This window comes from Thamnophis elegans, chromosome 2, assembly GCF_009769535.1.
Source record: "Thamnophis elegans isolate rThaEle1 chromosome 2, rThaEle1.pri, whole genome shotgun sequence".
NCBI classification, from domain to species: Eukaryota; Metazoa; Chordata; class Lepidosauria; order Squamata; family Colubridae; genus Thamnophis; species Thamnophis elegans.
In genome coordinates, this window is record NC_045542.1 from 35,070,139 (window position 1) to 35,093,944 (window position 23,806).

The 23,806-nt window shown below is 41.4% G+C and overlaps 1 protein-coding gene across 1 annotated transcript in view; it reads left to right on the forward strand.

Annotated features, from left to right (window-relative positions):
• RHBDL3 (rhomboid like 3) overlaps positions 1 to 23,806 on the forward strand; it is a 137,688-nt gene that overhangs the window by 79,553 nt on the left and 34,329 nt on the right. The window contains exon 5 of the mRNA XM_032212050.1: positions 21,068 to 21,292. Within this exon, the coding sequence (XP_032067941.1) occupies positions 21,068 to 21,292 (225 nt within the window). The remainder of the gene's footprint in view (positions 1 to 21,067; positions 21,293 to 23,806) is intronic.

The window sequence follows — 23,806 nt, forward strand, 5'->3', positions numbered from 1 at the left end:
AGATGGGTAGCCTAGCTTTAATTGGATTGGAGATGGAAAGATTTCATGGCCTGTTGAAAGATTTTGTTTTGTTCTAGTTGAGAACCTGACGTCTGTATGGATTCCTAAGAAACATCTCCCCCAGGTCCACCCCAGTTTTTCCTTACAGCTGTAATGTATTGGTGCTTCTTTGCACCCACTAGATGCAAACATCCAGTGCAGTTTTATCATAGTGTGCAGTTGCACCCATTCAGCCCACTTGCAAGAGGTATCTAGAAAGCCTTTTGATTCTGATTTTCTGAATGCAGGCATTCCCCGTATGCTTCTCTCTTTTTTCATCCTTGAAAGGGTTAGGCCAGGGGTGTCAAACTCGATTTCATTGAGGGCTGCATCAAGGTTGTGTTTGGGGGGGGGGGCAGCTTGACATCACTCATGTCGTCTGTGGTAGCCCAAGTGCTCTGCCAGTGAAAATGGGCTCCCAAGCTCCATTTCCAGTTGTGATGGCCTCCTGCAATCCTCTGCCAATGAAAATGGAGCTCGCGAGGGCCATGCGTGGCCCTCCCAAGCTCTGTTCTCACTGGTGGAGGCACCGCTGGCCATTTCTTTGCTGTTTCCATGGCAGCGCTGTGGACCAGATTTAAGCACCCTGCAGGCTGGACATCTCTGGGTTAGGTGAATAGTTAGGGACGGCAAGATGGAAGAGGATGCTGTGAATCCTGACAGGTGCCATTAATGTTAGCTTCTGGACATTGTGAGTTTGTACAGTTGCATAACTGTATGGACAATAGGTCAAGCTTTCCTTATTTTGCACAGGTGATAGACATTTTGATTATTGTTTTTCGACCCACAATCAAGTTCAGCAGCCCTTTAACCTTTAGAAATATGTCAAACCCTTCTCTTGACAAAAGTTGATTCTTCCTTTTCTTTAACTTTCAGTGATGCTTCCTTTTCTCCCAGAACATTGACAAATAATTTGTCTGTGCCTTTTCAGTTGTTACCATCCCAGTATCTTGCTAATAAATAGTTTAAATTCTATGCCACATGAAGAAAGTTAGGCCCTCAATAAACCAGGTACTGGGAGTTGCTTAAGGTAAGATTGGCATCAGTCTTGTGAGAAGTCTGAATGTATATCTCTCCCCCCTTGCCTTTACAATCCAAGAAACTAGGGAGTATCCTTTCTAATATGCTTGCCACACCCCTGTTGCTTCTGTGGGCTCAGCTGCCCCTTATCTAACTGTTGTGTGGTTTGTGGCTCTTGCCTCCCAAGATCATTCCCATGTACCATTAAGGGTGGTGCAGTGGTTACAGTGCAGTACTGCAGGCTACTTCTGCTGAAGACCTGCTGCCAGCAGTTTGGCAGGTCAAATCTCACCAGGCTCAAGGTTGACTCAGCCTTCCATCCTTCCGAGGTTGGTCGATAAAATGAGGATCCAGATTGTTGCGGGCAATATGCTCACTCTGTAAACCGCTTAGAGAGGGCTGTAAAGCACCTTGAAGCGGTATATAAGTTCTGTGCTATTGCTAGAAGCAGGGCTGTGGCATACACTTGAAAGAAAACCAGGAAACCGTATTTGTGGAGTGTGTCTGGCAAGAACAAAGAGTGTTTATTCACAGATAAAATGCAAGTGTAACACTTGTAACCATCCTAGGTAGTTAGAGGACAGATAACAAAAAGTTAGTCACCCTGCATATCTCAGCTAGAAGTTAGGAATAGAGATGGCCTGGAGCACATGGAAAGTGTATTAGATAACTCCTGGAGCATTCATTAGCTAAGGCGTAGGAATAGGGATGGCTAGAGACCAATAGAACAAATTGTTAGATCATTACTAAATATTTATTAGATGATATTTCTTATATATTCTGCCTTCTGCTTTAGTGAAATTGTCTAAAGCTCTCTTAATTCTTTGTTCTGGGTCCTGGCATTTTTCTGGCTGGGACCCCTTTTAGTGAAGTGCTTCAATAAAAGGAAACAAAACCTGCACCTCTGGTCCAGTGTTCTTCATCAGCCTCCAACCCAAATTGGGGACAACAATTACACCTGGTCATTACACACATAAGGCATTTGAATATAGTGTATACTGATTAGAGTATGTGGACTTCCTCAGAGCAGACTTCTGATCTGGGAGCGATAGAATGAGAGAGAAAACATACAATCTAAGCTTTGTTTCTAGGATAAATGCAGTACAAAAGAAGTTTATAGGATAACGTGCTTTGACACAGACTGAGAAAAAAAAATCTCCATGGGAGAGAAGTGGTTATTTTTTATATACATACATACATACATACATACATACACACACACACACACACACACACACACACACACACACACACATATATATATATATATATATTAGATTTTTTACAACCCCTGGTAAGCCCCAATTATGGGAGGAAGCTAACTGCTTCCATCATCTGTCCTTCGGCTCGTCACAAGAGTCCATCACGACAGAAACCCAATATTTTTACTGTTGCCTTTGTTATATTATCAGCACAAATAAACACACACACACACACACACACACACACACACACACACACACACACATATATATATATATATATATATATATATATATATATATATATATATATGTTATATTTATGCTGATAAATAAATAAAGGGAGACTAGTATAGATCTATTTCAAGCTATTTAGCTCTCATCAGCTAGCCACACCCTTGTTGGGAATCGAACCTGTGCTCTATTGCCTCTTAAGCAGATGTGTTAACCATTGAGCTACAGAGCTTGACTCCTTATCAGCCAACCAGGGTGAGAGGTATATATTTAAAGTCACAACCCCTGGTATGCCCAAATATGGGAGGAAGGTCACACTTCCACTCTCTGTCTTCGGCTCGTCACAAGAGACCATCCAGACAGAAACCCAATATTTTTTACTGTTGCCTTTTTGTTACATTTGTTATATTTATGCTGATAAATAAATAAAGGGAGACTAGTATAGATCTATTTCAAGCTATTTAGCTCTCATCAGCTAGCCACACCCTTGTTGGGAATCGAACCTGTGCTCTATTGCCTCTTAGGCAGATGTGTTAACCATTGAGCTACAGAGCTTGACTCCTTATCAGCCAACCAGGGTGAGAGGTATATATTTAAAGTCACAACCCCTGGTATGCCCAAATATGGGAGGAAGGTCACACTTCCACTCTCTGTCTTCGGCTCGTCACAAGAGACCATCCAGACAGAAACCCAATATTTTTTACTGTTGCCTTTTTGTTACATTTGTTATATTTATGCTGATAAATAAATAAAGGGAGACTAGTATAGATCTATTTCAAGCTATTTAGCTCTCATCAGCTAGCCACACCCTTGTTGGGAATCGAACCTGTGCTCTATTGCCTCTTAGGCAGATGTGTTAACCATTGAGCTACAGAGCTTGACTCCTTATCAGCCAACCAGGGTGAGAGGTATATATTTAAAGTCACAACCCCTGGTATGCCCAAATCGATAAGGACTGCCAGTTCGAACTCCAGTCTGTGGGCCTGCAATACTGCCTTCTAACCACTGCACCACCAAGTTATATGTTTAGTTTGGCAAGATTCTGTCCATTAAGTGAAAGCAAATGAAGGATTTAACTCATTTATAGCTTACTGTTTTATTTCTGGCCTTGGGCCTGAAGTGTGTCGACTTTTTAGTTAACACACTTACTTTGTTTAACCCTCCTGTTCTTCCTCCCAATTTGAAAGTAAAGAGGAAGGAGAGGTACCAATAACAGCAGAATTATTTAGAATTCTACTAGGTGTTTAGCAGTAATGGCTAACCTTTTTCCCACCGCATGCCAAAAGTGGGGGGAGCGCAGGGGGATCGTACATGTGACCCCTCCCGTGAACATGAGTGTGTGACCCCCCTCTTGCCGCTGCTTATGGCCCGCAATGAACCTGTTTTTCGCCCTTCCCAAACTCCAGAGGCTTTTTTGGAGCCTGGGGAGGGAGAAGATAGCCTCCCCCCTCCGGAGGCCCCCCTGGAGGGTGAAAAACTACCTTAAAAGAAGGTTGAAGTCAGCTGGCCAGTGCACACATGCGTGCTGGAGCTGACAGGGCAATGCCTCACATGCCCTAACAAATGGCTCCGTGTGCCACGCATGCTCTAGGTTTGCCATCATGGGTGTATAGTCTCCTTTTTGACCTCTCCATTTTTCCCTCTCTCTTTCCACTCCTTGAAAAATTATGGTTACTGTTCATCATTATTAACAAAATTATGATAATGCATATAATTCATTCCTGTAAAATGCCACTTCCCAAACTTTTAGAGAAATCTGTCTTCATCAATAAAACCCAGGGAAAGGGACAACATTTTGGCTTTCTACTGACAGAGTGCACGTTCTATGTAATGTTTTTTTATGGTTACAGATAACTCCAGTGTGCTTGAGTGGAAAGACATTGAAGTGGTTAAAAAACATCCGCACACCAACCCTCATGATAAAAAGGAGAAAACATTACATTCCAGGTGGATTAGATAACACTTTTAAAATATCAATTATTTTTTGCAGGAAGAGTTGTTATGAAGAAGCGCACCATATGTCTGTGCTGAAGTGGAGAATGTACATTTATTTCTTCTTTTTTATTATAAGTATTTTTCAGTGTTTAGAAATGTCTCTGTAGCATAGAAAGGCTGAGAGCCAAAGAATCGAAGCCTTTGAACTATGTTGCTGGAGAAGACACCTGTGAGTTTTCCATGGGTTTGCAATGGATCGGACATGACTTCGCAACTAACAACAGCAAAAGCATAGATATTTCAGTTACATAAAACCTATGCCTTCTATTTTGCTGTGCAAGATCCCAGGGTTGATTCTGCTCTTTCTAATCCCCAATGGCTATCTCCAAAAACTGACCAATTAAATCTTGCCACCAGTTTATTTGAAGGAAGACAGAAAGCAGTTACTGAATGACTTGGAGGTTTTTCTTAGGAAATGTATAATCTAAGGCTGAACCTTTGCACAGTGAGTTACTATAACATGCCTGGGTTTGGGAGTTCGTTATGCACCCAGAAGCACATTTGCTTTTGTGATTGACTTTGAAGCCTCTGGATTGGTCAGGTGTGGAAGAAATATTGGGAGCTTGACTGTTTTTTAAAGATGATTAGGGGACTGGAGGCTAAAATACATGAAGAACGGTTGCAGAAACTGGGTATGTCTAGTTTAATGAAAAGAAGGACTAGGGGAGACATGATAGCAGAGCTCCAATATCTCAGGGGTTGCCACAAAGAAGAGGGAGTCAAACTATTCTCCAAAGCACCTGAGGACAGGACAAGAAGCAATGGGTGGAAACTAATCAAGGAGAGAAGCAACCTAGAACTAAGGAGAAATTTCCTGACAGTTAGAACAATTAACCAATGGAACAACTTACCTCCATAAGTTGTGAATGCTCCAACACTGGAAGTTTTTAAGAAGATGTTGGATAACCATTTGTCTGAAGTGGTGTAGGGTTTCCTACCTAGGCAGGGGGTTGGACTAGAAGACCTCCAAGGTCCTTTCCAACTCTGCTATTCTATTCTATTTTACCCCATTAATAGAACGTTGCCCTTGAGTTTCCACCATTTAGTTTCCATTTTCTGTAGCTGAGGTACAGGAAGTTAAAGACTGTAGTCTTCATGAGATCAAGTTCATACAGTGCTAACATATGCTTATCATATGCTAATTAACGGATCATCTTGGGGTGAGCTTGGGAAAACAATGTAATGAGTTGCAGTGGGAGGACAATAGGCAACAGTCCTGAGAAAGTAGAAAGTGTGAGAAAGAAACTCATAATGACCACCCCTTGATATTGTGATGGGACAGAGAGACTTTCATTGGGTCTCAAGATTCTACTGTTATATCCTGCAGCGAGAAAATATTATTTCTGGAATCCTCTCTTTCTTGGCCTGACCCACCATAAAAGGTTGACCTCAGTCTTGAACGCTGAGAGTTCTTCCTGGTCCCATTTTATACCACACAAAATCAAGGCAGGGACTTACACAGGACTGAATTCCTGTTTCTCCTCTCTTCAAGGCCCCTTCCTTCTCCAAGGTTGTCTCTACATTCCTTTACATTTCCCACTTAGAAATTCAAGGGAGATTTGCTTCAAAACTCATGATGGGATTTTGGATTGTTTTGAGGTGCTTTAACTCACCTGACTCATGGACTTGCAACAGTTCTTCATCCACCATTCTCTTTTGAAACCAAATCCTGGATTAATGGAGGAGAGACCATGAAAGCAAACCGAATGCTGCAGAAATGGGAGCCTCGTGTTTTTCATGGTGGGCCTGTTTCTCTTAGCGGCTGGCTCTTTAAATGGATAACACTTTGGCAAACTTCCAAGCGAGTACTTAATTTTCAGCATGTAAATGCTCCAGTAGTTTCCTTCACTGGTAGCTGCACTATGTACTAATTATAGTTGCCTGGAGTAGAGTTATAGATGTCAGACTCTCTAAGTGAATGGCTGAATGAATATCGCAGGGCTTACTTGGGTTCAGAGTTGTGTTGAATTGTAGGGAAGAATTATGGATTGGTTAGTGAAGAGAACTTTTTGCTTCGGGCTATTTATTTATTAAGTGCATAGTGCAGACACCACAAGAGCAGTAAGAAGTTACAGTACATAAAGCAGGCTTCAATATGACACATGTGAACAAAATGGCTGGGGCCTCACAATTCCATGACTGTCGTCTTATCTGTTTTGACTTCTGCTGTCCTGTAGACACTGTCCATATATAAAGCTTCAAAAAAAACCCTACAGCTTTCTCCTTAAGGTACACACCAGACTTAAAGAAAGAGAAAAAGAGAAAGAAAGAGAGAGAGAGAAGAATTAATTACTCCTCTTCAAGAAGTTGAATAGCAGTGGACTGCTATGGGTTCGCCCGAGTTTGGGAGAACCCGTAGCTAACATTATGGCTGGTTTGGAGAACCTCCAAATCCCACCCCTGGCTGGCCCCACCCACCCTCCCCTCCCAGGAGTCTCCACACAGCCTGTTTTGGATGCGAGGTAAGTGCAGGGCCTGCGCAGAGTCTCAGGGAGGGAAAAAGCAGGCCTCCCAGAAGGCCTCCAAAGCCCGGGGGAGGCAGTTTTTGCCCTCCCAGAGGCTCGAGGAAAGCCTCCAGAGCCTGGGAAAGGCAAAAATGCCCCCCCCCTTATGGTGCAGGAGACCAATTAGGCCATGGCCACCATGTCCACACCCACCCAGCAACTGGGCAGAGAACCCGTTGTTGAAATTTTTGAAGCTCACCCCTGAATAGGGGCCCAGAATTTTTCCAGCTGCTCCGTTCCAAGTCCTCTCCTTTCTACTGTCAGCCTTGTGAGGTAATCCAGACAAGAGATGCATTCAGGATCTATCTAAATCCCAAGATTAAAACAAACAGAATCTTGCAAATCTGAAAATACCCCTCTCTTTTCTCCCTTTTACTGTCCCCAAAACTAGCGAGGTTCCCTTCTGAGACGCTTTTTCTACCCCTCTTTTGGACTCATTTTTTAAAAATCAGACCATTCTCTAAGCTGTGGCTTTTCCCCGTGTCTCCCAAGGCCATTCCTACATGCCATGACATCTGCCTTTTAGTCATATAGTCCAGGGAGAAACATTTCTCTGCCTACCCTATGCTCTCCAATCCATACATCCAGAGAGAAAGATGCCAGGAGAAAAAAAGGCAGAAATCTATCAACATACAAAAATACAAATACAGATGCAATACTATTATTATAGTTGGTCATACAATCAGACAGATGTTGACACTTTTATCCCCCTATCGAGTCCTTCCCAAGACCCCAGGATAGACAGAATTTGTATTTTAATAGAGTTAAAGGTAGCATCACAGGATGTAAACTGTTCCAAGTAAAGCTGCCTTTTGCATTTGACTGATGATGGTTTTGTCAATGCTGATGGTGTTCATGTAATGCTCCAGATGTTTTGCAATTGCACCCAAGGTGCCCATTACTGTTGCTATTATCTTTGCTTTCTTGTCAACAACAATGTAGGGTGTTATCCAGCAGGCGCTTCTCTCTCTCTGAGTTCTAAAGACCCAGACCACTTTATCTTCTTCATTCTCTATTACTTTTGTCTATTTTTGCAGTCCCAGAAGTTCTTGCTTGCAGGAAAAAAGTATTTCTTGCAGATAGTCCAATGCACTATGGTTGCTACTTTGTCATGTTGTTGTTTGGAATCAGTCTGTATGATCTTCTTGCAGCAGCTAAGCAGGTGGTCCATTGTTTCTTCAGTTTCTTTGAGGGGGATCGGGGTGGGGGTGAGGGGCACTTGCTCTCTATTGCTATCTTATCAATTCTGGCTTTGTATGCATTTGTGCTTAAGGATTAGTCTTGTGCAGTCATAATTGGCTACTTGTCTTTTTCTTCAACTTTCCTGCTTCTTAAATCTTGTTATTGGCTTTGCCTGCTTTTTTTTAATGTACTGGCTCTGTGGTACATTGCCTTACCAGTTTTTTTCTTTTCTTCATTTGGTCTTTCTTGTAGGCCAGTTTGATCTCTCCAGTACTCAGTAAGCCTTCGTGGTATACTAGCTTCAGTGCATTTTCTTCACTATCCTTCAAAAATGTTCTTCCAATGCTCTTTTTTCTTCATCAGCTGCTGTACATTTCATTCCAAACTATTTTCCTTGATAAGTAGAGCCTGTCAACATTGCTGCATGGATGAAGAGCATGATTCAGTGTCGTTCTTTTTCTGATCTTCCTATCCACGGCTTCTAATTCAGTGCGTATTGCAGCTGTGTATCTAATGACTGGAATTGCCCAGGTGTAAATCACCTTAATTGCAATTCCTCCACAGTATTTGGACCTTAAGATCTTCTTCACTCCCTTGATGTATTCACTTCTTCTTGACTTTATTTGCTTGGTGTTGACAGCTTGAAGGATACCCAGGTACTTGTAATGATCATCTTCATCTAGACTCTGGATGTTATTTCAGTACCTTTGCTGTGTATATGGATAGTGTTGAGCAGTGAGATTATTTCCGATGATGTTTTTCCATACAGGTTCAGATCATTCATGTGAAGGAAGTGGGATAGTTACTCAATATTGTTGACAGAGGAATCAGTGCAATGACAAACAATAGTAGTGAGAGTGAGTCTCCTTGAAAGATATTATCAATCTTTTCCAATCCATTGACACTGACCAGGAACTATACCTTACATTGTGCCATGGATTTTTGCACAAAGTTTCTGATGTTTTCACTGACTACTGTTGTTTTCACGCACTTGATTATCCAATCATGTGGCAAGTCAAATGCCTTCAATCCACACTGCATTCAAGTCGGTCTTCCTTCTGTTGCAATTTTATAAAATCATCTTGTCAGTTAGGAACTGATCTTTTGTTCCTCCGCAATTTGGGCAGCGTCCCTTCTGCTCAAGTGGAAATAGTTTATTTTCAAATAGATGCTCTTGCACTGCCACACCGGTTAGCAATGTGAATGTTGTGGGTAAAGCAGGCAATTGACCTTCGGTTCCCAGCTGCCCTTTGGTTGGATCTTGCATTGTTAGTTAGGTTTTGCCAATATTAACAGATCTTCAGTTTTACCTCTTTGAAGTATGTGGTTCAGGAATGAGTTCAGATGCTTCAACTAAAAGCCATGCATTTCATCTTCCCCTGGTGTTGGCCAATTCTTGATCTTCCTTGACATTTTCTCAACCATTTCTGCTGTTATTACAAGTTCTTTCATTTTAGCTTCATTTTAATTCTTGCCCACTGTTTTTACCTAAGCTCTATTCCTATTATATTTCTTCGGGTTGTCTCATGGCTGTGCCCAAAACTGCATTGTTTCTTCTTTGTCAGATGTTGATTGAAGTAGCCTGCAGTACCACACTCTAACCATTGTGTCACCTCTGCTCTATTCCAAGACCACACTTGGAATCTTGCATCCAGTTTTGGTCGCCATGATAAAGATGTTGTAGATGTTGAGACTTTAGAAAGAGCACAGAGAAGAGAGGCCTAGAGGCTAAAATATATGAAGAACAGTTACAGGAATTGGGTTTATCTAGTCTAGTGAAAAGAAGGACTAGGAGTGATATGATAGCAGTCTTCCAATACCTAAGAGGCTGCCACAGAGAAGAGAGAGAGAGAGTCAACCTATTTTCCAAAGCACTTGAAGGCAGAACAAGAAGCAATGGATGGAAACAAGGAGAGAACCAACCTAGAACTAAGGAGAAATTTCCTGACAGTGAGAACAATTAATCAGTGGACCGGCTTGCCTTCAGAAGTTGTGGGTGCTCCATCACTGGTATTTTTTTTTTAAATAACAGATTGGATAATAATTTATATGAAGTGGTTAGAGGATCTCCTGCTTGAGCAGAGGATTGATTTTCAATATTCCTTCTGACTCTATTATTCTGTTATTTCTTGATCAAGCATTGGTCTTCTTCACCTTCTTTTCTTTCATCTGTTCTAGTTTGCTTACATCTGTTTGTAGCATGCTGATCTTAGTTTCCAGCCTGATCTACCATTTTGGTAGTGTGCTATTTGTCTTTTCTTTCTGGTTTGTTGATTTTGCACCCAAGATATTCAGTTATCACCGCAGCCGTGCTGTATATTAGTTGGTTGGAGAAAATGCAGTGGTAAAGGGTTTGGAAAGAATTTCAGGAGCCCCACACTGTACATTTCCCCTCCCTTGTTGCAAAATTGAGTGTAAATGATTCTTTCATCATCTATCTTGTTTGGAAATAGGCTTCAAAAGCATTTCAGAAGCATATCTAGCTGTGGTAAATAAGCATATTGTAATAGTGTTCCATTACACATTTCTCCCTCAGGCGTGAATGCATTTGAGAAGGCACAGCATGTATTGTTAGGAAGCAATCTCAACCATATCCTTCTTTGCATGCTGAATAATCCAATAAACAATTTTAAGGAAAGTGAATATTTAATGAATCAGACAATGTTTTTTTTTTCTTAATCCCTTTTCCCTTTTGTATTTTATCCGTTTGCCTCTACTTTTAATAACCAGGTTATTAAAGAAGCTGCAAATCAACTACATGGGGAAAAAGCAAGATGTGCCAGGCCACAATAAATTCCCTGTTCTTTCTCTCAATGGTTGAGTATTTGATTCAAAAACCCCAAACCTAGAAATCAAGCAGTAAGTAAATTACAACCATATGGGAACTGTTCTCTTTCTAGTGAAAGGCCCTAGATAACCAGCGATGAAGTTTTGTTGCCGTGAATTTGTTGGATCTTCTCATAAAAGGAGAAATCGAATTTTGCTTCATGCATGATGTGAGAGTTCCACAAAGTTCCAGAACCAGAGTAGACTCCTAGCCAAAAAAATACATCCAAAAGAAGGCAGGAGCACAGTATTACTCTCCTCTATTATTATCTGAGTTATCTGAGTGTAATATTTGCAATGAACATAGAAAAGAGGTGGGATTTCAGTTGCATCATTATGGCCCCTCTTTTGTCTTTTTGGAACAGACCTATGGATACCCCTGTGTATGATCTATGTGTTTTGAAACATATGTCCATCACATTTATAAAATGCGTTGACCTAAAACAACTGTATAAAAATAGTTATTCTTTCTGGGGACTCTTTTTCTGAAATTACATTCTGTGGTGTGGAGTGTATTTCTCTCTCTCTGCCTCTTCCTCACCCACAAATAAACACACAAGTAGAAGTAAAAAAAGAATAAATGCAAATAAGTTGTACTGCAGTACAGTCTTGGTTAATGGAATTTTTTGCATTAAGTTTATTCAAAGAAATCTCAAGAGTTTACATGTTTGTTAGGTGTGATAAATGCGAACACATTTACCATTGTTTGTTAGCTATGAGGAATATTTAGATGTTTTTGTAAAAGCCTTTATACATTGCATACAAGGGCATTTTCAATTGCCTAAATCAATGCCTTTCCTGTGATGGTAATAAATTACAGTAATATCCTTTACCAGATCACCTTTGCATTTGTTCACATACTAAAGCTGAATCCATGATTCATGCTATTAAACTGCTTTTTATTTTACAATTGGTACCTTAAGATCAGGTTGCCACATGTTAGCAAATGTTCACTACAGTCCAACCAGCATTTACAAAACAGTTAACTTATTGAAATATCTAGAGAAACTTAGAAATGTCTAGTTCGGTTGTGGTTATATTGCAAAGACTACCTATATTGTTATGAAAATAAAATGTACATTGAACAATAAGCCGGACAGCAATATAAACAGACTTCCTTAATTCTTAATCTCAGAAATGGATTCTGACTGAAACTTTCCAGCTTTTTCCCTTTGTCTTTGCAGAATCTTGCAGGTTCAAGTGCTGAGTAAGCCAAACCACACAGTTAATTCATATTTCTTTTATTGTGCCTGTAGTCTGTCATCATAAAAAAGGTTGCATAAATCAGTAAAAAAATATGTTTGGAAAGCAATGGCTGAATGATTACTCATTTCAATTACTTATAGGTCTCTTGTCTCGCACCTGCTGAGGTGCTAGATAACATTGTGAAATGACAGCAATATCTAATTTTACTCATAACTTTGGAGAAAAAGAGAGGAATTTTATAGACTATGCCTTTCCCAGAGAGAACCCCCCCCCCAAAGGATATGATTAGAGTTAGGGTTGGGTTAGGACAGGGGTCACCAACTCACATGGAGCTGCATGTGGCTCTTTTATCCCTCTGCTGCGGCTCCCCATTGCCGGTCGGCTCCACAATTGATAGGGGTTTCGTTTAGGACAGGTAGAGGAAAAAGGATGCCACGGTAGGAGGAGACTCTATGGTGGGGGAACCAGACTTCCGGTTGGCTCCAGAATTGAATGGGGGGCTTCTGGGTAGGACCTTTGTGGCTCTTTGAATGTTCAAGGTTGCTGACCCCTGGTTTAGGGTCTAGGGTCATCTAGGGTCATCATGACTTAGGTCAGGGGTCACCAAACTTTCGGACTTCAGGGATCACTACATTCATAATTTTAAATTCAGCAGACCACTAATATGATTTTTAAAAAAGATAAATAGTATGTGGTGCAATATAAAAAATGAAATAATTTTTTTGCAGACCACCAGCATTTTCTTGTGGACTACCAGTTGGTGACCGCTGAGGTAGGTGGCTTATAAATAGGAATTATTAAAAAAAACCACTCTCCACCATTAGCACTGGACAGAAATATATCAGTCAGGGCAGTTTTGAATATTTTACATTTCTAAGAACTCTTCAACAGATAGCACTAAACTGCTGTTATCCAGGACGAAAGTGGACATAAATGTATGTAAACTGAATTGGGATAATGTCAGCGTTCCAAATATCATGCAGAAGTAAATCAGAATCAAAGGCAAAACTATGCTTAACGTTCCAATTTAATAAGGCAGGCATGTTGGCATCGTGCTGTGGGATCCCAATTATGGAAGTTACATCAGAATCCCACCCAGTTAAAAGTTCATGATCTTGTCCCCACACCCACAGTCCATCACATGGTCCAATCTTCTTCTTCCACGCTAGCACCTACGCCCAACTGCTTCCACTCAGGTGCAAAAGTTTGGGAGACAAAAGATTACCTTGAGCTTCTAGGAAAGAATTTTTTATTTTGAAAACAACACATTCAACCCCTTGCTAAATCCCCCCCTTAATGAGAGTGTGGCAGGCCAAAGATTCTTAAAGGACCCGCTGCAGGCCTGACAGGCGGCCTCTCTTCAAAAGAGAAACAGTTTCAGGAAAAGAAAATTAAAGAAAGGTTTCTATATATATCTAACCACCCCTTCCTCCCCCAGGGGAACCCTTTGGCTTATCAGGGAACTTCTCATGGAATTGTTTCACTAATTTATCTGCTTTTAAATCCCAACTTTTCACCCATGTAGCTTCAGACAAAGTTTCTTTTCCAGAAACTGTTTCTCTTTTGAAGAGAGGCCGCCTGTCAGGCCTGCAGCAGTTCCTTTAAGAATCTTTGGCCTGCCACACTCTCATTAAGGGAGGGATTTAGCAAGGGGTAGAATGTGTTGTTTTCAAAATAAAAAATTCCTTCCTAGAAGCTCAAGGTAATCTTTTCTATTGAGAAAGGTCCTAGGAATTTTGGACCCAATTTCTTTCTAGGCATTCTCAATCTTATGTATTTTGTAGATACAAAAACTTTGTCTCCCACCCTAAAGGGGGGTTGGAGGGAACGATGTTTATCAGCTTGCTTCTTGTAGGCTTCTGCCGCATTGGTTAGAACCTTCTTCATATTTTCCCATCCCTTCTTTAGTGTGTCCATCCATTCATTCAGAGACATGGAGGAGGGAGGTTCTTTAGCAACTCAGGCATGGGAACGAACTCCATGCCACTGGTAATCTGGAATGGAGTTAAACCGGTACTGCTGTGGACCGCATTGTTGTATGCCACTTCAGCGAAGGGTAGTAAGTCTGACCAGTTGTCTTGCTGATAGTCCACATAACACCGGAGGTATTGTTCCACCATCGCATTGGCCCTCTCTGATGCACCATTTGTGCTGGGATGAAATGCTGAGCTGAGCCCCTGTGTGGACCCAATTGATCTGAGGAACTCTCTCCAGAACTTGGTGGTGAACTCAACTTTGCAATCTAAAATGACCCTTTTTGGCACCCCGTGCAGGCAATAAATGTGTTTCACAAACATTTTCAATAATTTCTTTGGGGATGACAACCCTGAGCAAGCGATGAAATGCGCTTGCTTGAAAAACAAAACAATAACTCTCCAGATTACTCTATTTCCACTGCTGTCTGGAAGCTCGACAATGAAATCCATGGCGATCTCTTCCCATGGTCGTCTGGGGCCAGCCACTCATTGTAGTAGTCCAGGGGGTTTTCCCGGCCGGGTTTTCATTGTGGCACAAGTAGCACAGCTTTTGACATAATCTTCCACCTCCGATTTCATCTTTGGCCACCAAAATTGACGTCTGGTGAGGTGGAGCGTTTTTAGGAATCCGAAGTGGCCTCCTAGTTTCGCATCATGACTCCGCTGTAGCACTTGCAGCCTCATCCCTGCAGGAACGTACAGCTTGGACCCCTTCCAGGCTAAGCTATCGCTCACCGTTAGGATGTCCTTGTTGTTGTTGAACCACGGGTCCGTCCAGAGAGCTGCTTTCAGCTCGGTCGTCAGCTTATCTTGGCTCCGAGTGGTGACTTGAGCTGCTTTTTGGTGAGAGGGAGATATGATGGGGTGGATGACTTCTTCCTTCTTACTGTCATATTGTGGTTTTCTCGACAGAGCATCTGCTAACAAGTTCTTTCCTGCTGGGATGTGTTTAATTTCGAATTTGAACCTTTGGAAGTATTGTGCCCAGCGAACTTGCTTAGGGGATAACTTACGATGGGCTAAAAGAGCTTCGAGGTTTTTATGATCAGTCCAGACCTCAAATGGTATGTCCCCCCCATTCTAGGAGATGTCTCCAGGTGAGCATGCTCCACCTGATTGCGAATGCCTCCTTTTTCCAAATGGGCCACCTTCTTTCAGTAGGGGTGAGTTTCTTGGAGATATAAGCGCAAGGCAAGAGGTGGCCTTCTTTACTTTTTTGCAGTAGTACTGTGGCTATTGCTGCATCACTGGCATCCGTCTGGATTATAAATGGTCATTCTGGATCGGGATGCTGCAAGATGGGCTCTTGGGCAAAGAGCCGTTTTAATTTATCAAAGGCTTTTTGACAGTCCATTGTCCACCTTAGTGGTTGGTTTGCTTTTGGCTTTGTTGGGGAAGGACCCATCTTTAGTAGCTCAGTTAATGGTAGGGCAATGTCAGCATTCCAAGTATCATGCAGAATTAAATCAGAGTCCAAGGCAAAACAATTCTTTTTGTTTCAATTTAATAAGACAGACATCTTAGGCATATCTGTGTTAATCCCAATACTGGAAATGACATCAGAATTCCACCCAGTTAAAAGTTCATGCTCTTGTCCCCACATCCACAATCCATCACATGGTCCAATCTTCTTCTTCCACGCTGGCGTCTCCACCCAGCTGCTTCCGGTCAAGTGTGAAAGTGCGGAGACAAAGGATGACCTTGGCTTCTAGTAAAGAATGAAAATAATACATTCCACAATCCTACTCCTTTTATTCCCCCCTCCCATCGACTATACTAAAGAAACAGCATAATGAAATAAGAGAAAGTGTGGCAGGCCAAAATTCTAAAAGGAATATAATTGCAGGCCTGACATCCCCGCCACATTTCAGATCCCTATTCTGCATTAAAGAAGGGATTTTGAGAGATAAGCAGAGAGGAGAACATTTCCTTTGGTGGCAATTACTAGAAGTAGAATCTGGGATCCCACAGCATGATCCTGAGAATCTTCTATTGCTAGTAACTGACCGTCTCCAAAGGAAGTGTTTTCCTCTCTGCTTTTCTCTGCAAATCCCAACTTCAATTCAGAATAGGGGTCTGAAAGGTGAGGAGGAATTATTTCAGCTCACGTACATTTATGTCCACTTCTGTCCTGGATAACAACATTTTAGTGGTATTCTGTTGAAGAGCCATTAGAAATGTAAAATATTTGAAACTACCCCGACTGATACATTTATGTCTAGGGCTAATGGAGAAGAGTGTTTTTTTTAAAAAAATATATAAATCATATTTATAAGCCACCTAACTCATGGTGACCCTGGAGAATCTCATTACAAGAACTTTTAAACAGAACTTTTGAAGTTTTTAGGATTTCATCTGGGAACATTAAGTGTTCTATTAAAGCACAGAAAGTATTGTTTCCTCGTTCTTTTCTTGCTGTAACATGAGTTGTTTGTTTTTGAGGTCGGCAATTACAAGAATAATTATCTAGAGAGATGTCAGTCGCTTTCCCATTCTTTTTTTTATCAGAAGATATTACCGTATTTAGTGTTTTTATATATCCAGGTTAAACGGTTTTCAGTACTGTAAGCACCTAGACAGAATACAAGTAATCAGTATGTAGCCTTAGATAAATGAATAAAAAATAAACATAGGTTGGGGAGAAAATGAAGATTTTAAATGCTGTAAGCACCTAGACAGAATACAAGTAATCAGTATGTAGACTTAGATAAATGAATAAAAAATAAAGATAGGTTGGGGAGAAAATGAAGATTTTAAATGCTGTTTACTCCACCGAGCAAGTATCATTTTTAAAAACATTTTTACTGGAAAATGTTTGGTTTCTATGACTTCCATATATTTAAACAAAATAGCTTATTAGAGGTAGTCCTCCACTTATGACCACAATTGAGCCTAACATTTCTGTCACAGAGAAAGTTAAGTGAGTTTTGCCTTATTTTTCTTGCTATGGTGGTTAAGTGAATCATGGTAGTTCTTAAGTTAGTAACATGGTTGTTAAGTGAATCTGGATTCCCCATTGACTTTGCTTGTCAAGTGAGCACATGACCCCGGACACTGCAACGTCATAAATATGAGTCAGTTGCCAAGCATCTGAGTTTTGATCCCATGACCATAGGGATGCTGCAAGAGTTGTAAGTGTGAAAAACGGTCATAAGTCACTTTTTTTCAGTGCCACTATAATTTCAAATGGTCACTAAATGAACTGTTGTAAGTTGAGGACTACCTGTCTTTTACTCATAGGTGTCTGAGCAGTGGGGAGCAGTAGAGTGTTTATGACTCTGATTGTTTCCCATTTAGAAACTTACGTTACATTTCCCATCCCACCATAAAATTATTGGTTTTTTAAAATGAAAATTATGAAAAAAAAACTTTTACAAATATTTACTTCCCTCCCCGGACCCTACCCCCCAACCCCCCCAACCTCCCCCCCCCGACTTCCCAGAACCAATACAGGGTATAAATCTTTAACAAAAACATTCTAAAATAAGCTTTAAAAAAAAGTTAATATCATTTTCCACTTGAGCTTTAACTCCTCCTTGCTAGGCTAGCTCTGAACAAAAAAAATTATTGGTTTTGTCAGCCTTCCCACACCTCAGTTTTCTGATGTGTTATAGGTGGTCTCAAGATACATAATTAAACATGTTTAAATCATGGGTACTTAAGAAAAATGAGATGCCTGAAAAGACCAAGCAAAACTTTGGAAAATAATAATTTCTTTCAGAAAAACTAAGGCAAGTTCAGAAGACGTATCAGGATTTGGAGTGAATTACTAATTCAGGGAATTAAAGTAAAATTCTAATAAGGTAGATATGAGATTTCAGTACAATAGCACGATCCACGGAAAATAATGTTTACATTTGAGGAAAGGGGATCTTATTTAATGAGATGAACAGGCTGGTTTGTGAGGAGGTTGGAGAGAAACATGGGCCAGTCCTGGAGTCTGGGGAAGGCTCTGATGAGGGCTCTGCATCGGAGTCAGAGATGAGGCCAGTGCTGTCCAACAGCTATCAGCTGCCTTCAGAGCTGGGTATCAGGAGTCAGAAGAACAGCTGGAACCTGTTCCCGATGTGTGCATGTGCAGACCTGCCAGGAGAAGGGAACAGTTAAGGAACAAGGGCCAACTCGGGAGTAAAGGCACGGGTGGATGGTGAACAGTCCCTCCCATAGGGAAAAAAGAGGAACGAAAGGGGAGTGGAGTTTGCAGGAGACAATTAGTTCAATTCATTAGTGTGAAGATTTGTTTATGACTCTCAGTATTTTCTTGTACAGCATTGCGTTTGGAAGATATCGGTCTGGCAGCTCTCCAAGCCTGATAAGGTCTGTGGTTGTAAATTCACCCTCGAAAGACTGTTTGCCGGGACTTTGCTGGATGTGAATGAGAGGAATTCACATTAGCTTAATAAAAAGGGGTTTTGTCGGGACAAAGAGTCTGCTTCATGATTTTGTGAAGCCTACGTCAGAACAGGTTTTGCAGAAGCCACCCAACTATGTGTGGAGACATACTTAAAGAGTGTCAAACCAAGTGACATTTAAGTGACTCAATCAGGGGAGTGTTTTCTGCTCGGGCAGTTTTAAAATAAGTGGGTGCTGGGCCAGGGCCCTAGTTGTTTTAATGAAGTTGAGGCAGGGGAACTGCTTGACAGGGGATCTATCGAGATTTTCCATCTTCCAGATCATGATTGTTTCAAAGGTGCTTTTCAAAATGCCGCTGGACTTCCTTGGGTTTTTGTCAGGGAATTGAGCACAAATAGAAGTCAGGGACGCTAACACGGACTTGTAGTTTTATATAAATAAATATTTTTATATCTATATTTACAGCAAACAAGATAGTCAGGCAAATGGGAGCATCATGAGATAAATCACAGACCATACAGGGCACACAGAAGAAAAAGATGGGGGGGGGAATTCCCCCTCCACATCCACAGCAACCAATCACAGCATAGATTGCAGAAGTGGGTTGCTCCCGGTTGCTACTATTATGAAAATAATTCAGGGATTAGCTGATTCTAATAATGCAGTGCCTAGCAGTCAAAAACTACAGGGCTTCTGAGCAGGAAGGTACTTTTTGACAATTAGAGTATATAATTGTTGAATTGACCTAAGCGGACAGGTGTCACCAGCAGACAGGTGATTGACGGTGAATTATGACTGAAAATTCAAGGAAGCAGACATGCTTCTGGCAGAGCTCCAGAGGTTTTCGGTCTCTTTTGCTTTCCTAGCATTTTAATTGATTGGTTTAACTTGTGCGATTGCCGTATATATTTCCCGCTTGTCTTGTTGTTTTCTTAACATGCCCTTTCCTTGTTTTGTGTTGTTGTTGTTTTTTCTCTCTCGCCACTCTGGGATGATTTGCATCATATTCTTGTGCGCTCCCATTCTCCCTGAAGAAATTAAAGGCAGCTTTAAAACGGTTGTACATAACAAATGATAAATAACATTTATCCTTGAGCCCGCTTGCACCTCAGCCCCCTTTCATTCAGAACAAGGCTTACAGCGGTGTGATTAGTTTGTTTTGAAGCCGTTTGGCTCAGCTTGAAGCAATTACCCATGTACATTGTAGGTATGAAAGGAGGAGGTCTGGTCTCTGAAATCTTGTACAGAGGAGGCAAAAAGGAAATGATCAAACACCAGTAAGCAACACCACCAACCCGGAATGCTAATGCTGCGGTACTTTCTCTCCTGTGCTGAGTTAAGCCTTGGCAGCTTTCTACAAGCAGATGTTAACAGAGCGGCAGTCTATAGGAATAAAGGACTCTCAGAAATGTTTCTGGCAATTGCACAAGAGTGTTTATTCTATGCGAAGGCATATGTGTGCATTTGGAATATCTTATATACTACTCGTACTCTATTAGGCAGGAATAGCTAACTCTTGGGTTAATTAAGCACCTTCAAATTGGGATCACTTCTGGTCATCTTCTTTGTCTGTAGTGATGATCATTCATAGCTCAGGGATCTGTTTCATATTATGCGGTCCCTATTTTAATTTCTCTTTCTACCTACCTAACAACTACCCGCATACCTGCCTATTTATTTTAGCATGATTGCAGGGTCCCCGGGTCACGTGATCACCTTTGGCGACTTTCTGACAAGCAAGGTCAATAGGGATAGCCGGATTCACTTAACAACCATATTACTAACTTAACAACTGCAGTGTCTTGCTTAACAACTATGGCAAAAAAAGGTTGTAAAATGGGGCAAAACTCACTTAACAGCTGCCTTGCTTAGCAACGGAAATGTTGCATTCAGTTATGGTTGTAAGTCGAGGACTATCTGTAGAGTACCGTATTTTTCAGAGTATAAGACGCACCGGAGTATAAGACGTACCAAGATTTTGAAGAGGCAAATAAAAAAAAAGTTTTTGCACTCTGCAGACCTCCCCAAAACAGCCCATTTTTTTGCAAAAAAGGGCCCTCTTTTTAAAAAGGGGCATGAATAGCCTTTAGGAGGCTTGTAGAGTGCTCCTGAGGGGTGGGGGCCCTCAAAACGAGCAAAAAACAGCCTATTTTTGCTCATTTCTGCCCTCCACAGTCCCCAGGAGCACTATGGAAGCCTCTTAAAGGCAATGCACGGCCATTTTGGTGAAGGAGGCGGGGTTTCATGAGGCAAAAAATACTGTATTCAGTGTATAAGACGCACCCAGATTTTCAGCCTTTTTTTTTTGAAGGAAAAGGGTGCGTCTTATACTCTGAAAAATACGGTTGTTTAAATCAAAAGGGTAGGCCAGAGATTAAGTAGGAAATTTATTTCTTTTGAATATGTACGGTTTTTATCGTGTAGAATTTGGTATTATTGAACCCTGATAATGTATCTGAACACCCTCAGCTTATAGTTTGATTAAAGCATTTTAATTGTTTTCTTTCCTTCTTCTTAACTGTATCTTCAGATGAGTAACAAGAGGTCCAATAGCTTCCGCCAGGCCATTTTGCAAGGGAACAGGAGGCTATGCAGCAAGGCCCTCCTGGAGGAGACAGGACTCAGCCTTTCTCAGCGGCTGATTCGACACGTGGCATATGAGACGTTACCCCGTGAGATAGACCGGAAGTGGTACTACGACAGCTACACCTGCTGTCCTCCACCTTGGTTCATGATTGCCATCACAATTGTAGAGGCAAGTATTTTCAAGCACGGAATGATGTGGGTGAAGTTTACCTAGTCTATGGCATTCTCTTCGGCCTGAAAATGTTTAAGCTTGTGAGCCATCAGATAAAGTTGGTGTCAGCTAATCCCTGTATAATTTAGACCAGGGATGTCAGACCTTGCCAACTTTAATATGTTTGGACTTTAACTTTAACAGAATGGCTGGGAGTTGAAGTCCGTAATTCTTAAAGTTTGCCAAGGTTGGACAAACCTGATTTAGACCCTAATATATGCATACATAATTTAAATGCTAATATTTACACAGACAAAGAGTCTGAAGTTTTTTTTTCTGGAATATGGTTTGGAAAGATATTCAGCCACTGGAATGGACTGGGAGCAGATAATGTATTAAATGGATTCTCTGATATTTGCCATGGCAACCCATGTTTTCAAAAAATAGTTTAGTGTTTTCATTTCTTAAAAAGTTTTAATGAAGGTATCGGCCTGTGGCTTTCTCAGTGTTGTCAGATTCCAACTCCTATAAAGTTTGGCAAGTTGTCCCAGCCAGTGGTCAAAGATAATGGAATTTATATGTAGCAGCTGCAAATTCCCCACTTTTAGCATCCATAAGGAATGTCACCTCTCTGACAGAACTGTTTTGGTAGAATTGCTTCTTCAAGGAGACCTGCTGAGATTGTGGTAGTTTAGAAGTAGCAAATATCCACTTGGAAAGAAATAGATGTTAGAAAAGATGTGAGTTAGTACTATTACTCGTCTGGCATTAACACAAAACATGTCTTGCACACCTTCAGTTTTGATAATTACCATGTTTGTGAAAGGAAGTGTTTCCCCCACAAGTTATTACTTGCAAACTGTGGGAGTTGTCTGACATTCACCAAGAAGAATAAAACAAAATGCTGATGAAACTTGAAGGACAAATGATGATGGACTGTGTTTGTCAGATGCAAATAACCAGGAACAGGAACTGAGTTCAAAGCACTTTGAGTTTATTACCTTACCGATACACAAGAATCTGACCTACTAATGGTTCAGGCAAATTGGTGCTAGATAAGAGTCAGCAGAATGCAGAGAGGGCTGGAGGTCTCTTATGGGAGCATGATTCCAAACTGATGGCACATTTGATCCCACCCACGGGCTTAGCCAGGTCGTCTCCTACAATGCTGGTGCCTTTGAAAATAAGCTGTTGCTTGAGGGAGGGGTGCTGACTAGTGTTATTTAATTGTTTTTGTACTGCATCAACAAGGCTTTCCTCTCCTAGTTATTCTTACCTCCTCTCCAAACAGCTTTGTTCTTCCCTTTGTCTTTGTCTTCTTTGCAGGGCAACTATCAAAGGTGGGTTCCTACCGGTTCGGTTGAATGGGGTAGTAACTCAGCCGGACACGTGACCGTACGGGTTCTCTCCTGGGTGCTGCCATCTTTATTTTCTGTTCTGCATATGCACAGAACAACCTTCATTGAAATAATGTAATTTTTTCTCCTTTTTTAATGGTGTGCACATGCCAGTCCGAGAGATCCCAGAGAGAGGCCATTTTTTGCAAAAACGGGGGCATTTTTCCCTTCCCCCAGCCCTGCTGAAGCTTGCAGAGTCTTCCTGGGGGCTGGGGAGGACAAAAACCTTTTTTTCTTACTGGATAGTTTGCAGGCACTCCCTTAGCTCCGGCGAGGCTGGAGCCTCCCCCCCTCCCAGTCAAAACTTTTCTCCACAGTTTCGATGGGCATGGCTTGGTCAAGGGGTCATGTGACTGAGTGTGTGTGAGTGACGTTAAGTTGGCCATACTAACTCAGTCACATGCCCCCCATCTAGCCACACTCACTGAACCAGTAGTAAAAAAATTTGAAACCCATCCCTGGCAGCTACTCTTTCCTCTTGCCCTCCGTCCATCTTCTTTCCATTTCCTCCTCTTCCGCCTCTGTTATTTCTGATTACAGGGGAGAAAAGAAGGGAAGTTTGCTTGTCTGTGTGCACGCTTGTGTTTCTCTTGTGAAAGTGGTTTGCGTGTGTGAGAAAGAATAGAATTATGATTACATAGGAAATTAATTAGTTACTGTATATAAATGAGATGCCAAATTTGTAGGCAATTGGTGGTGATTATTTTCATTTTATTTTGTCCTAGTTTGGCCTTGCTTTTTTTTAGTATTGCTTCAGGAAGAGATACGTATGTGTGGGTTCACATGTAATATGCATAGTATAGAGGGAGGAATCTCCCAGGTTTGTTTACACCAGTTGTTCTCAACCTTTTCTTCACCATGGACCCTCCTTAAATACTATTTGTGGCACAGACATTTCTTCAAACCTTCACGGACCCCCTCGTGATGACATCACCCACCCACCCCCGAAGCATCCAGGGATCACAGGTTGAGAACCACTGGTTTAGAAGATAGCGAAAATCTTAGTTTGAGAAGAGGGGGAGTTAGGAGTTGCATAGGATTTGGGAGGAGTGTTTCCCTTCCTGCTCTCTTTGGGAGGTTGTCTTCAATTCAGAGTAATCTTTTTAAGTAACTGTGATGTTAGTATGAGATAGGA